The 14,042-nt window shown below is 38.7% G+C and overlaps 4 protein-coding genes across 5 annotated transcripts; 2 read left to right on the plus strand and 2 right to left on the minus strand.

The window, feature by feature from the left end:
- Positions 1-219: 219 nt before the first annotated feature.
- LOC103827938 (plasmodesmata-located protein 1) lies at positions 220-6,556 on the plus strand. Of its 2 annotated transcripts, none has more exons than XM_009103501.3 (2): positions 220-3,712; positions 4,887-6,556. In XM_009103501.3, the coding sequence occupies exons 1-2, from the start codon at positions 2,764-2,766 to the stop codon at positions 4,943-4,945; spliced, it is 1,008 nt and encodes a 335-aa protein (XP_009101749.1). In that variant the 5' UTR covers positions 220-2,763; the 3' UTR covers positions 4,946-6,556. The 2 variants fall into 2 exon arrangements, with proteins under 2 accessions (XP_009101749.1, XP_009101748.1); XM_009103500.2 differs by lacking the exon at positions 4,887-6,556 and adding an exon at positions 4,209-4,496 and having other exon boundaries at positions 1,864-3,712.
- Positions 6,557-6,679: 123 nt separating this feature from the next.
- On the minus strand, positions 6,680-7,216 carry LOC103827939 (mitochondrial import receptor subunit TOM9-2). Its single transcript, XM_009103502.3, has one exon. It carries the CDS (start codon positions 7,157-7,159, stop codon positions 6,866-6,868), a length of 294 nt encoding a protein of 97 aa, XP_009101750.1. The 5' UTR covers positions 7,160-7,216; the 3' UTR covers positions 6,680-6,865.
- Positions 7,217-7,579: 363 nt separating this feature from the next.
- On the plus strand, positions 7,580-11,392 carry LOC103827940 (nuclear transport factor 2). Its single transcript, XM_009103503.3, has 9 exons — positions 7,580-8,876; positions 8,965-9,099; positions 9,185-9,497; positions 9,571-9,815; positions 10,062-10,266; positions 10,396-10,517; positions 10,623-10,691; positions 10,802-10,880; positions 10,980-11,392. Exons 1-9 carry the CDS (start codon positions 8,847-8,849, stop codon positions 11,123-11,125), a joined length of 1,344 nt encoding a protein of 447 aa, XP_009101751.1. The 5' UTR covers positions 7,580-8,846; the 3' UTR covers positions 11,126-11,392.
- A 112-nt stretch (positions 11,393-11,504) lies between these two features.
- LOC103827942 (alcohol dehydrogenase class-3) lies at positions 11,505-13,951 on the minus strand. Its single transcript, XM_009103504.3, has 9 exons — positions 13,699-13,951; positions 13,489-13,625; positions 13,358-13,404; positions 12,776-13,101; positions 12,590-12,672; positions 12,416-12,491; positions 12,138-12,295; positions 11,881-12,042; positions 11,505-11,799 (listed from the first exon to the last, which is right to left on the minus strand). The coding sequence occupies exons 1-9, from the start codon at positions 13,730-13,732 to the stop codon at positions 11,683-11,685; spliced, it is 1,140 nt and encodes a 379-aa protein (XP_009101752.1). The 5' UTR covers positions 13,733-13,951; the 3' UTR covers positions 11,505-11,682.
- Positions 13,952-14,042: the final 91 nt, after the last annotated feature.

Below are 14,042 nucleotides of genomic sequence, written 5' to 3' on the forward strand. Positions count from 1 at the left end.
ATCTAACTCAGTTATTTAGCTGACCAAAGGAACACTCACAAGTCAATGATCTAACAAAAGCCCATTCTCTCTCTAAAAGCCCATTCTCTCTAGCTTCTCTCTACCTCTTTAGGGTTTCAGCCGCTTAGTCTCGTTTCCGGCGGTCGCCACCGTGCTCTCAGGCGGCCGCCGGGCCTCACCTTTTTTCGTCTTTGCTTCTCCTCTGTCGTCTCTGTCTTCTGCGGCTGAGGGAGTGGTGGTCCAACGCATCAGATCTGGTTTTACCCGAACTTAGATCTAGGAATGTGGTGACTGGAGATGCTTGAGGACGGTGTCTCCTGCTGTCACATTTTATCCTGCATCTGTTTAGGTCTCTCCGGAATTTTTCCCGTGCGCTTGGTCTTCTCCTCCGAGTGTAGAGGCGTGTGCGGCGCTGTCAAGCTCTTCGTTGGTCTCGTGTTCTTCCTCCGGTGTGGCGTCTGGTGGTATTCGAGGCTGCTTGTTGAGTTGGAGCTCTGAGTTTCGCCGTCTCCGGTAAGGCTCGTGTCTCTCTGTTTTGTTTGTGGTGCCTCTGGTGTGTTCTCCGTTGGTAGTAGCGCGTGTGGGTTTCGTGGATGGCGGAGGCGTCGGTTCGCTTCTCTGTGGTCCCTCGTGGCAGCGTGTTGGTGTTTAGCTTCCTCTGGTTCGTCTCAGTTCGTCTGTGGCTCCGGTATGGGCAGTCACCCCTCAAATCAAAATGGTGGTAGCGGTTGTGGCCTGCTCCGTCCCTCGCTCTTCTCAAATAATCTCTTCAACATGGTGTTCGTGTCTCGTGAGCGAGTATCAGCTCAGGTGTGTTCTTTGGTGCGATAGTTAGTCACTCGGGTCATAGTGTGGCTTCGGATTTGTTTCCTCCGGAGGGTTGTCCGGTTCACGATCCGTCTACTCTATATGGGTAGCGGTTAGATGGTGTATACGGTCCCGGTGGAATGCAAAAGAGGCGGTAATCTCTGGCGCAAACTATTGAACGACGGCATCGTCGTGTCTCGGCTTCTCCTCGTACCGCCGGTGGTTTCTATTTTCTGGCCTTTCTATGGTTTCGTGTTCAGATTCTCCGCTCGAGTACGCTATGGGTTCTCGTTGGAAGCTGTAGGAACCGTAGCATTCAGGGTTTGAGGGCGCCCTTCTCTCGGTAGCTCGCGGCAACTTACGGGTTTTCTCATCTAGTTCTTGTGGTTGGTAGGTCTGCGCCCTTCTCGCTATTATCCGTTTAATCGCTTGAGTTTGTATTGCTTTCGGTCTGTTCCGTTGTTGCTGCGTAGTTATTATGGTGTTGTTGTTTGTTGTTTCCGCTACTTGTTTACACTGTAACGTCTGTCAAAAATTGAAAATCGGTAATAATATTTAACATTTTTACCAAAAAAAAAAAAAAAAAAAAGTCAATGATCTAACTCAGTTATGTTCTCAATCTCTTCAAACTAGACACGATCCATCTATCTCTTTTCGTTTATATCCTACAATCTCTCAACTGTAAAGCCTGTGTGTTAGTTCCAAATACCAAACAACCATTTCTGTAGCAAAATGATATGTTTTATTAGAAGAAGCATTCCACGACCAAAGAATTTAGATGAGAAAATTCAAACTTCGTTGTACCTTATTTATAACAGAACTCAGACCGACGTACATGATCACAACATGTAATAAAAACATATAGAAATAAGAAAAAGGATAATTGAAAACTCCTCCTAAAGTCATCTAGAAAATTAAATACTCCTAAAATCATAAGTTGATCTATAGCAAAAAGGCAAACCCACTAGGTTGTTAATCATAGTGACGAAATAAGAACTATCCATTTTTTTAAACTATTAATTGTTGGAGCTTAATCTTAAGACATGGTATACCGACTCATTTTAGGATGACTTTCTAATAAATTTATTACATAATAAAATGACCGAATTATGAAAGCGATTAATGCATCACTGCAAACACAAAGAAAAATTTCAAGTGCCAAAACTGGAGTTAGCTTGAATATGATGAGACATGAGATGATACAGAATTAAATGAGTATGAATTAATTTTCATAAGTTTAATGTACAGAATATTTGATCTGTGATTGTATTTTAGAATTCATCGCATCAAACGATCACACTATGAAGATTTACAAGATTTAAAGTAGTGTTTTACCTTCATACAACCCCATATTTGTTTATCATTTTTCCAATATCAATTATAATGTAAAATTATGTTTTGTATTAAATTATTTTCAATTATTGAATTTTGTCAAATTATAAAATAATGGTTCTACTAACAATTTGAGGCAGTATGGAAAAGACTCCATAATTCTGTAAGAAATGATGAGAGGCACCGCCGACAATCTTGTAAACCAAACACCTAATTCAAGTTTTAAGGTTGACAAACAAAAATGTGTTCGGAGAGTTTATGTTCTTCAATTTGTGGTCTTACCACTCAGATCAAATAAAATCGTCGTCCCTACCATCAACAAAAATTATTTGGTGGTAGCGCCAAAACCATCCAACAAAGATGATTTATCTTCATGATATTTAAGAATATTTAATGTCCTGCAACAAACTCATAAAATAGGATTCAATGGCATTAAAGGAACGTAATTGACTAAATTTCAATAAAAAAGCTAACAGTAATCATTTTCTTGAAACCGTATAGTATTACAATAATCTAATCCAAAACAAATGTATAAAAAACAAACTTGTCGTCTCAAAGTTTCTTTCTCTTTAACTTAACATTGAAGCAAGATCCGGAGAAAAAAAAGCATGCTCCTTTAATTTCATGGTTTCATACCTCAAACCAGCTTGGCTTCTCTGTTTTGTCTTTAAACCCTCAACGACAAAAAACAAAAACGGCAAATCACATTTTGTTTTGTCTGGACACAAAAACGCAAACTTTATGCACAACCTACTAGTAAAAAAAAAGAAAAGAAACACAACATCGAAAATCTCTCGGTCTCTCACAGTTATGAAGCCTATCTACCAATTCTTTGCCGTCTTCTGGCTCTTCTTCTTACCTTTCACTGTGATCTCCGGCGACAACAACAAGAATCTGATCTTCAAAGGTTGCGCAAGTCAGAAATCTCCGGACCCAACTGGTGCTTTCTCTCAGAACCTCAACACTCTCTTCACTTCCTTACTCTCTCAATCCGCGCAGAGATCTTTCGCCTCCACAACCGCCGGAACCGATAACACAACCGCCGTAACCGGCGTTTTCCAGTGCCGCGGCGACCTCCCCGCCGCCCAGTGCTACGACTGCGTCTCCAAAATCCCCAAACTCGTCTCCAAGCTCTGCGGCGGAGGCGGAGACGACGGGAACGTGGTGGTGGCGGCGCGTGTGCAGCTCTCCGGCTGTTATATCCGGTACGAAATCTCGGGGTTCCGGCAGACTTCCGGTACCGAGATGCTGTTCCGTGTCTGCGGGAAGAAACAGTCCGGCGATCCTGGGTTCGCCGGGAAGAGGGACACGGCGTTTGGTGCGGCGGAGAACGGCGTGAAAACGGGAGGCGACGGCGGAGGGTTTTACGCGGGGCAGTATGAGTCGGTGTACGTGTTGGGACAGTGCGAGGGTAGTTTGGGAAATTCAGATTGCGGGGAGTGTGTGAAAGATGGTTTCGAGAAAGCAAAGAGTGAGTGTGGGGATTCGATCTCTGGTCAGGTTTATCTTCACAAGTGCTTCGTTAGCTACAGTTACTACTCTCATGGCGTTCCTAACATTTCTCCACTTTCAGGTAAACCAATTAAAATGAATTGGCAAATATCATATTATTTACAAATTAGGAAGAAAATGATATTTACTAAGTAGGAGTTAAAAAATAATAATTCTTTGCAAATTATTTTAAGAATTTGTTGATCATTAAGCATTAATTGTGCCAAGAATTACATTATTTTGTCTGTTATATAAACATACACATGGAATCAAGGATCTTGTAGAAAGAATATTTCAATGTTTCGTTGTCATAGTAGAGATTAAACAAAGCCTAATGGAAGCAAGACAAAAAGAAAGAAAGAAAAAAACTAGTGGAAGAAGCAATTTAAAAAAAAAAAAAACGAAAAGCTAGTGGGGAAATAGATTGCTTTATATAAAATAAGAGATTATGTTTTCAGATTTTAATGTTGACACATTACATAAAGTTGAAATGTTATACATTTTCTTTAATAAATTATACTATTATGGAAATAATGAAACGGCCACTGATGGGTGTGTGTGTGTGTTTATTTGGGTAGATGGAGAGAAGAGACAGCACACGCAAAGAACAATAGCTTTGGCGGTGGGAGGAGTTGCAGTTTTAGGATTTGTGATTGTTTGTTTGTTGGTTTTGAAATCTGCCATGAAGAAGAAGAGTAAATATGATAGTTATTGAAATTTTAACTACCGATTCTCATTTACCCAACCAAAAGAAAAACAAATCAACAGTTTTGAGAAGGTTAAAAGGAAAAGAATAGTATTATGCCCAATTTGTATATTCAATTATGATACTGATTAATAATTAATGAAAGAGATTCGCCAACTCACTGATTAGGACTTGTTATTTCATTTCCAATAATGTAGATCAATAAAAAGCGTATCCACAAATTAAGAAAAGTACATCAAAGTAGAAAAACTGTATCTAGAATCAACAAGAAGTTAAAGCAGCTTTACTAGTGCAGCAATACATGACTCAGTTTCATGATAAATCCACTTTTGGGTCGTTTTCGTTGAGAAAGAGTGAAATTTTATTGGTAGCTCAAAGTGACAACACCTTGGCAGCTTGGAGCTAGTGACTGAACACGGGATCTATTATTAAAAAGAGAGTTTGTGCAATTGTTTTGCTTTTCAAGGGGCTTGAGCTTCCTAATGACATGCTCATGAGTACATGGATTTTAAGATCCGTCGTTAAGAGGTTGGTTGTTCTGAATTTGCAGTAATCTATGATGGACTGAACGTCAATGGAAAGTCATTGTTTATGGTGGCTAAGGAATGATGGTCTTTGGTTTGTGTAATGTACGTCTAAATACGAAGAAGAGAGAGATTCACAAGGACATAGTGTGGTGTTGTGTGAACTCTCTTGATCGGCAATCTAAAAACGGATCAAGACTTGTTAAAAAACACTAGATTCGCAATGAAAGTGTGAGAAGCTCAGTAGCCTAAAGCTGTAAGCTAATAAAAGTGGACGTTTTGCTTTGTTAACATCAAGATAATACTGGGTTTGATAAATACTATATACTAGATTGAGATTCAAAGCTGTGTCTAACTCTTGTGTTTACGAAAAAAAAGGAAACAAAGGATCAGAATTAATAGGTTAACCACATAAGCTTCAGTGATGCGAGTGGTAAGCATGAGTACCAGCAGAAGAAACAGTTACATGCTCAATGAAAAACCATTGGAGGCTGTGGAGATGGTGACTGGAAATCATGTCTGATGCGAAATGAGAAAGAGACTACAGAAGAATCATCAGAATTACACATAGTGCAGTCGATGTTGCTTGAAAAGTCTGATGAAACAGACTTAATTGCGGCGAGTTCAGAGGGATCATTGCAAGGTTTGGAGAATCAGCCTGCAGTTTTATTACACTACTGAGCAGACCAGAAATGGTTCTCCCTTCAGTGAATCAATTACGGAAGAAATACGAACAAAGAGAACTGAAGCAAAGAACAACCAAAAGATAAACAATACGATGAGAACCAATTCATACTCGATCTAAAAATAGGGATATCCAAAACTATAAATTATGTGTTATATTTTTTTATATATCTATGTTTTAGTTCAAATTTCTTTTTGTTAGCAATCTTCATTATTTTTAATAATATTTTTAAATAATATAAAACTTTAAATGTCAAATTTAGAAATTAAAAATGTTTAATTTCAGTTATTTATAGTTTTTTTTTTTGGTTATTTTATAAAATATTAGATGAATATGACGGATTTAGCTAAATTTTAATGGAATTCGGGTTGGATCCTTATCAGATCCTAAATATTTAAATCCGACCTTGATCTAATATGAATTCGAAAATATTTTACCGGTATTTTAATTATAGTCCATGACCTGAACTAAAAAAATTCCAAGTATGTAAGTGTCTAAATGTCTAAAACCCAAATGATCCAAAATGTGTAAAACCCAAAAGATCCAAATTCGAGAGGAAATTCCTTCGCTCTGCAACGGATATAACGAGACATGGTCCACGAATTTTGTTTTGAATCAAATTTCCAACTCTAATTACATGTAGCATGAGCCGTACATATGTTTGTTGTAAGAGAGACTTGGTCTGTTAGCTGAAAATCACATTCGAAGCCGTTTTCCTTCGCACACACATTCGAATGATGTCTCTTCGTTTTTAACTGAAAGAGACTTGTACATATTGACATTGTTGAATAATTTTGGCATGCTTCAAAATTCCATCGTCATTAACCTAATTCTGAACTTGGCTCGTCAAAATTACAGGTTACGCACAAGAGGTTTCAAACCTGCTTAATATTGCACCTAGAAACCTTATTGAAATGCCTTCACCATGTATCCATCTATTAGCTCCAGTTTAGCATTTATCAATTCTGCCTGTAACAGATGTTAACAGTATTAATATGAATGTTTAGAAGATCTCATTTTTGTTCTGTTGAGTAAGATCCTGCACATGAGCAAGAAAGAAGTTGATAGATTTCTTTCTCAATAAACAATTGATGAATTAAGGCAAATAAAACCTCTATAATCTCACAAACCAAACATATTAAAAATTTCAGAAACTCAATGATATATAAATAAAAACATGTCTGATAACATAAAAGCTTTCAACTTCAAACTCTAAAGATCATATGTTTTTAGCTTCTGAAGATGCTAATCAAAACAAAGCTTTGAACTTTATGATAAAACCATTACAGAAAACTGATAAATAAAACAGAGAAAAGTTTTCTAGAATCCCCTTTGAGCCGGTGCTCCGAGGAGGCTAGCCTGCTGAAGATCTATTTCGTTGAGCTGCGCTTCGCGATCCATCTCGATGATCAACGGCACGACCAGGATCAGAAAAGTCGTGCCCGCGATCCACGCCGCTTTTCCCGTGCTCCACAGCAGTTTCTTCGACACTCCGACGGCATCTCCGGCGACGCGTCTTCCTTGCGAGACGATCTCGGAATTGGAGATCTTCGCCATGATGTTTGAATCTCCGCCGCCAGATTTACCGGCTCCACCGAATCTCTTGGCCGCCATCGATGATTGATAACAAGTAGCGATTTGAGGGTTTTGTTTTGTTTTCGTTCGAATCGGAAGCGTCTTTTGTTCCTTTTATATTGGGTCACTAAGGCCCATTCGGTTAATCCGGCCCATTTAATTAATTTCTTAATCTATGTATTTCAAGAAGTTTCAACGGTGCAGATTAGTTCGTACGTTAAATCGCTTTGAAATAAAAGTACTGGGGGCTGGTTGGCTCTCTTTTTTTGTTAAACAACTATTTTATTTAAATAAAATGTAATATTACAATGAAAATATGGGAAATAATAAAAATACAACCAAATGCAAAGTTAAGATTATAGATACTAAAATATGAAGAAGCATTCTTCTGAATATACCAGTGGTTCATAGATTGATCCATACAATTGAAATATTATTGGTTTACAATTGAGTACAAGTAGTACTATTAATTCTGACATAACCAACTTCTGTTGAGCCAGAATGATGGTTTCAATAGCCTGTTTGTTGTTCCTGTTCATTGCCACTGTTGCAGTACTTTCGTTTTGCTAATCAACAAGACATAGAAAAGGGAAAAGATAACATTGTGTCACCTATGACGCCGTATGATGCCCAAAATTAACTTAAGTTATAAAAAACCTAAAGAAGCATTAAGATTAAAAATTATGGTACCTCGCAAATGCTCCAGATAACATGATCTGAAAATATGATCTCTTTGTTATGCAACTCAAAACTGCAGTTGTAGACTAAACACTTACGCAGTTAAAAATTGGAAATTTCATTTTAATTTTAAACCTATAAGTGTTTAGACCACAACTGCAGTTTGAGTTACATAACTTTGAGCTAGTACATCTGAAATGTAAACCGTATAATTAAACGTGTTTGAACTATAATTTTTTTCTGATGGATAATTTATTAAAAATGATAAAAGTTATACCGTGTCAGTGAAAACAAAATATTAAAAAACATCCCGTGATAATTGAAGAGTCGGCAAACAAATATTTTAACTTTCTAAAATTAAAGTTACGAACGTTGAACAAGAAAAGACATACATGCCGAGAAATCGGATAGGAGAATCTATTAACAATAACGATCGAAACGTTACAAAAAGTAAGTTTAAATACCATTTTTAAGTTTTCATCATCTACGGATTCAACTGTTAAAAACACATTAAAGGCGGTAACATCCGATTGAATGCTAATAAACACCAATATACAATATTAATTAATAACATTAACACAATAAATGTTATTTCTCTAGAAAACTTGCTATTATTACGATATATAAAATAAAAGTTTTTCTAAAATCAAATTTAACGGGCAAAAGTAAAAAATCAAAAATAAACTACATTTGGAATGGTAAAATGATTAGGGTTGGTTTAGTAGAAGTCGAAAATAAATGGTGTGAATTAACGAGAGAAAGAAAGAAAAGGTACCAGATGCAGATTAAAAAACGAATCAACAGTGTTTTACCCTATCCACTAGACCCAAAGAAACCTTTTGGTCTTCTCTTTTATTTTATTGTCTTGTAACATTAATTGTATGTTTAAAATTCCTATATAAATCTCATTCCCATTCTCTTCTTCCTCAATCTTCCTCGTTTCCTCAGATCTGTTTCCACTTCAGTTCAACAAATATAGAGAGAACTAGAGTGAGAGAGAGAGTACATTTTCTCTTCTCAAACTTGGGAAGGTTGTTCTACTTTAATAATGGTGAATCCTTATCCTGGAGCGATGCAGGCGAGTTTCATTTCTAAAAATCGATATTACAATCTATCACTGTTTCGGCTAAGTAATCGAATATGTGTACTTTTTTTGCTAAGTGCAGGTTGGTTCGTACTTTGTGGAACAGTACTGTCAAGTGTTGCAGCAGCAGCCACATCTTATTCACCAGTTTTACTCCGAATCAAGCAAAATGATCCGTGTTGATGGTGACTCTAGCGACTCTGCCGTTACCCTACTAGTAACATTCATAATAATCTTCCTTTTGTTCGATTAGTAAAGATTTGTGCATTTTAGTTAATTGTTTTGATTTGTGGTTGATGTAGCATATTCACAACATGGTCATGTCACTGAACTTCACTGCCATCGAAGTGAAGACAATCAACTCAGTAGAGTCCTGGGAAGGTGGTGTCCTTGTGGCCATTTCAGGGTCTGTGAAGACGAAGGAGTTCATCAACAGAAGGAGTTTCATGCACACTTTCTTCCTTGCTCCTCAGGAGAAGGGTTATTTTGTTCTCAATGATATCTTTCAGTTCATCGATGAAGGACTTGTCTTCTCTCATCATCAGTCCTCGTGTTTGTCTGAAACCAAGCACGAGGTTCGGCTCAATCCTCCAAGCCCTCATCCTGAACCTCAAGGTTTGTTTATGGCTTGTGCATGTTTAATTCTTTTGAAGATGTAGTAGCTTATTGTTGTCTCATGAATTTCTAGTTCATGATGATTATGTTCTGGAGCAAGAGGCAAGTGATTATGTGAATGCGGTCCAAATCAATGATGATCTTGTCGATAAGTACAGTCTGCAAGAGGATCTACATCAGCCTCTGCATGAAGACTACTATGAGGATGAAGTTGCGGTTGAGGAAACACCTAGGGAGGAAGTTGTACATGAACCTCGGGCTGCACCACCCCCAGAGGAACCCGTTGGCGAAAAGTCCAAGATGAGTTATGCTTCCATTGTAAGTACACACCCTCTCTACAAATTTTTTTTTTTTTGGGATTTTTCAACATAGTAAACAGTATATCCTATTTTGTCTCAAAGTAGTCACTCATGCAGACTCTTTTTAAAAACGATTATGGTGATAATGATCTCGTCCGTTTTGGATATTTGTGATTCGCTTTTCATCACTTGTACTTTACTTAGGTTTTGTTTAGGTAGAAAACTAGCTTTTTAATCGAAGATGTTCTCTCCCTTATCTCCTCAGCTACGGGTTGCGAAGGAAGCAGCTGCTGTGCCTGTAGCTGCTACACAACCATCATATAACAAGAACTCTCTAGAGAATAATGACTGGGATCAACAACTACGGAGTCCTTCCCCTCAGCTGGCCGCGCCTCCTGCTTCTGCTCAGCAATCAAACGCTTTTACTGACTATGGAGCAGAGGCGGATGGTGGCTTTGGATTTGAAGACTGTAAGTTTTTGTTTTGACCAGTAAAAGTTTTTAAATATTAGAGAAGTGAATTAGACAAAGAGTGCGTTTATTTGACTCTATTTGTAACTTTGGAAATGTATATTTATTTATTGGTTTGCCTTGTTACAGTTGAGATCAAATCAGTGTACGTTAGGAATCTGCCTTCCAACATATCTGCTTCAGAGATCGAGGAGGAGTTTAAGAACTTCGGTACAATCAAGCCTGATGGTGTTTTCCTCAGAACCCGCAAGGTTAATTAATCTTCACTTCGTATTTTTTGCCCTTTGTTATTGTCTTTAAGTGATATGAATAACCATAGCTAAGTTGCTAACAATCTTACCAAACCAACCGTGCAGGATGTTATTGGCGTTTGTTATGCTTTTGTTGAGTATGAAGACATGGCTTCCGTCGAGAATGCTATCAAGGTGTGAATTATTTTGCGCAATAACGACAATGCGACTCGCTAGATAAACTGTCTTCTTTTGTTTCCATTTTGTGTTTGTTCTTATTTGTTTCCTTTCTGTGTAATAAATAGGCTTCACCTATATATTTGGGTGGAAGACAAGTATACATCGAGGGACGAAGACCCAATCCCGCTGGTGTACGCGGAGCAAGTAAGCAGTCTTTGTTCTGAGTGTCTTGTAAATTACTTGTTACTGATGAGAGCTCACCACCACATGCAACTCATTTTGACTGTGGTTTCTATTGACCAGGAGGAAGAGGGCGCGGGAGAGGCGGTTACCCAACAGAAGCACCAAGAGGCCGGTTTGGTTCCCGTGGTGTGTCCGGGAGAGGAAACCAGGAAGGAGGTGGTGACTACAGGCCAAGAGGCAATGGTAACTACCGTGGTGGTCGCTAAGGAAAGAAGAAACGCAGCTGAATCTCTTATATAAGTTTTAGGGAAACCAAGAGTGAATGATTTAAGAGGTTCTCGTTGTTCCTTCATCTACCACCGATGTAGTTTGTAACATTTTGCCTTTAGTTATATAACATTTCAATTTTTGTTTTTCCTTTTAACGTTGGCTTGAGTTTTTCTTTTGGTTCATAGTTAAGGAGGTGACTACAACAGGCCTTGTGTTGCTATTTCTTTTCTTTGGTTTGAGTAAACTCTTATCGCTCAGAACTTTATGTTATGTGGAGACGACAGTTCTAACATGGTTTGGAGGTATATCCTTCGACCACTACTTATAAACGACCCCGTTTATACTCTTTTTATGTTTCTGTCATGAAACAGTTAATCTCCATCAACATGGTCGCTTATTATTAATGATGAAACTCGGTCTTTATTCAAATTTTACGGAAGCATAAGACAGGACACACACGACTTGAGTCCGTAGCTCAGGAACTTGTCATTACCGACAAAAGACATAAAACACATGATGAAGTGGAGAAAGAGAAGATAAAACCATTGGTTTATCAGTCGCTGGTACTGAGGACACAACGAAGGCAAGTGCCTTCATGCAACAGGTCAAAAGCCTTGTTGATCTCTCCCAAGGTCATGTTGTGCGTTATGTACTCATCCACTTTGATCTCCTGCATTTGTTTGGAATGTCACGCAAAATTTCAAGTGTTGTGAAGAGAAGATTACATGGAATCGTTGGAAGTTTTTCTAACCTTGTTCATATACTTCTCTACAAGCCAAGGCACTTGGGTTCGACTCTTGAAACCACCAAAAGCTGTTCCTTTCCACACACGGCCAGTCACGAGTTGGAACGGTCGGGTTGATATCTCTTGTCCTGATGCTGCAACACCGACTATAACTGAAGTTCCCCATCCCTACAACATAGTTCTTAACGCTTAAGCACATCTTCTTGTCTTATGTAAATTCTATAAAACTTTTAAACATGAAATCAGTTTTATGTTCAGATTACCTTGTGACAGCACTCCAATGCGGCTCTCATCACGGAGACATTCCCAATACACTCAAAGCTGTAGTCAACACCACCATCAGTGAGATCGACAATCACTTCCTGAATTGGCTTTTGGTGGTCCTTTGGGTTCACAAACTCATTAACACCAAACTTCTTTGCTGAAATGCCAACCAAAGGAACACATTGTAATTAATAAATTATATGCCTAAAGCTCAGAAGATATCAAAAATCACTTTAATACAAGCCAGTGCAAAAGAAAAAAAGAAAAAAAGCTTTACCAGTTTCATACTTCTTGCTGTCAATATCAATGCCAATGATCCTTGTAGCACCAGCTGTTTTCGCACCCTCAGCAACCTATCCATTAACAATATTTAAATAAACAAACCAACCACAAAGTTCTCTTCCATGGGGAAAACTAAAAAGATGAAAGATTTAGAAAGGTCGTAGCTTACAGCAAGCCCCACGGTCCCAAGACCAAAAATGGCAACATTTGACCCAGGCTCTACTTTTGCAGTGTTCCATACTGCTCCAAGGCCTAACATGATCACGATACATGAGATACTGCTAGAGGCAATAAACAGACCTTATAGCATTCAAACAAAGCAATGAAAGACTGCAGCACTTAATTCTTTTCTTACCAGTGGGAACACCACAACCAAGAAGGCAGACTTTCTCCAAAGGAGCCTGAGGATCGATTTTAGCCACACTAACATCATGAACAACAGTGTACTGACTAAACGTGGAGGTACCCATGAAGTGATAAATGGGTTTCCCATTAACGGAGAAGCGGCTCTTACGGTCGTTCATCATAACCCCAACACCAGTAGCGGATCGAACCTTGCCGCAGAGGTTAGTCTTGCCAGATTTGCAGAACTTGCATTCACGGCACTCGGCTTGGTAACAAGGGATAACATGGTCCCCAGGTTGAACCTCAGTTACACCTTCGCCAACACTCTCAACAATCCTGCTCAAAACAAATCCAAATACGTTAGAGCATGTTTATTGCATGTCTCTTAGGTTGGGGTTTTTAGCGTAATATAAGATACAGTCTCTTAGATTTTAACTAAAAACACTAAGAGACGTTTCTTAACTAAAAACACTAAGAAACATCTCTTAGAAGAAATATAAGAGACGTCTCTTGGTTTTTTAGTTAAAAGCTAAGAGCAGTATTTTATATAACACTAAGAAACCTAACTTAAAAAGTGGGAGATACAACATACCCAGCAGCCTCGTGACCGAGGATACAAGGGAAGAGACCTTCAGGATCCTAAATCCACAATCAAAAGATGTTAGATCCCTAATAAATGGACTCGATTGAATCAGTAGTAGTAAGAAGGAGATTCAGACGGACCTTGCCGCTCCAGGTGTAGGCGTCGGTGTGACAGAGAGCGGTGAAGAGGATCTTGATGCGAACCTCACCGGCCTGAGGGGGAGCCACTTGCACGTCTTCGATGACCAGAGGTTTGTTCGGCTCGTAAGCCACCGCAGCTATGGTGTGAAGAGAGAAACCAGATCAGATGAAATCAACAACCGTAGGTTGAGAAAGTAGCCATTTGCGTACCTTTGCATGTGATAACCTGACCTTGAGTCGCCATTGACGCACGAGGATAGAATGAAAGAGAAGAGGAGTGGCGTTAGAAACTTGTATGCACTGTTTAGGTTGGTAGGTAGGTGGTGTAGTGTAGTGTCGTTTCTTCTATGGGTCGGGTCGGGTGGGTTGGAACGGGTTTGGGTTGTTAATAATGGAGTGTGTAAGTAAAGTCTGTTTTGAAATTAGTGGGCCCCGATAGTCTCGGGGATTCAGATCATAATATTATTATTACACACTTAGATCCATCTTTTTTTTTTGTCGATACACTTTGATCCAACTATAGTGACATTACAATCAAATCGTGGACCAGCTTT

Source organism: Brassica rapa, chromosome A06 (genome assembly GCF_000309985.2).
Source record: "Brassica rapa cultivar Chiifu-401-42 chromosome A06, CAAS_Brap_v3.01, whole genome shotgun sequence".
NCBI lineage: Eukaryota > Viridiplantae > Streptophyta > Magnoliopsida > Brassicales > Brassicaceae > Brassica > Brassica rapa.

Bases quoted from the DNA above. Each gene is read 5' to 3' on its own strand.
- LOC103827938 (XM_009103500.2), top strand. From the start codon at position 2,764: ATGGTTTCATACCTCAAACCAGCTTGGCTTCTCTGTTTTGTCTTTAAA. The intron at 3,713-4,208 runs GTAAACCAATTA...TTATTTGGGTAG, and splicing joins TAACATTTCTCCACTTTCAG to ATGGAGAGAAGAGACAGCAC.
- LOC103827942 (XM_009103504.3), bottom strand. From the start codon at position 13,732: ATGGCGACTCAAGGTCAGGTTATCACATGCAAAG. The intron at 13,626-13,698 runs GTACGCAAATGG...TTCACACCATAG, and splicing joins TCAGGTTATCACATGCAAAG to CTGCGGTGGCTTACGAGCCG. The intron at 12,043-12,137 runs GTAATCTGAACA...ACTATGTTGTAG, and splicing joins CATTGGAGTGCTGTCACAAG to GGATGGGGAACTTCAGTTAT.
- LOC103827940 (XM_009103503.3), top strand. From the start codon at position 8,847: ATGGTGAATCCTTATCCTGGAGCGATGCAG. The intron at 9,100-9,184 runs GTAACATTCATA...TGGTTGATGTAG, and splicing joins ACTCTGCCGTTACCCTACTA to CATATTCACAACATGGTCAT. The intron at 10,692-10,801 runs GTGTGAATTATT...TGTAATAAATAG, and splicing joins CCGTCGAGAATGCTATCAAG to GCTTCACCTATATATTTGGG.
- LOC103827939 (XM_009103502.3), bottom strand. From the start codon at position 7,159: ATGGCGGCCAAGAGATTCGGTGGAGCCGGTAAATCTGGCGGCGGAGAT.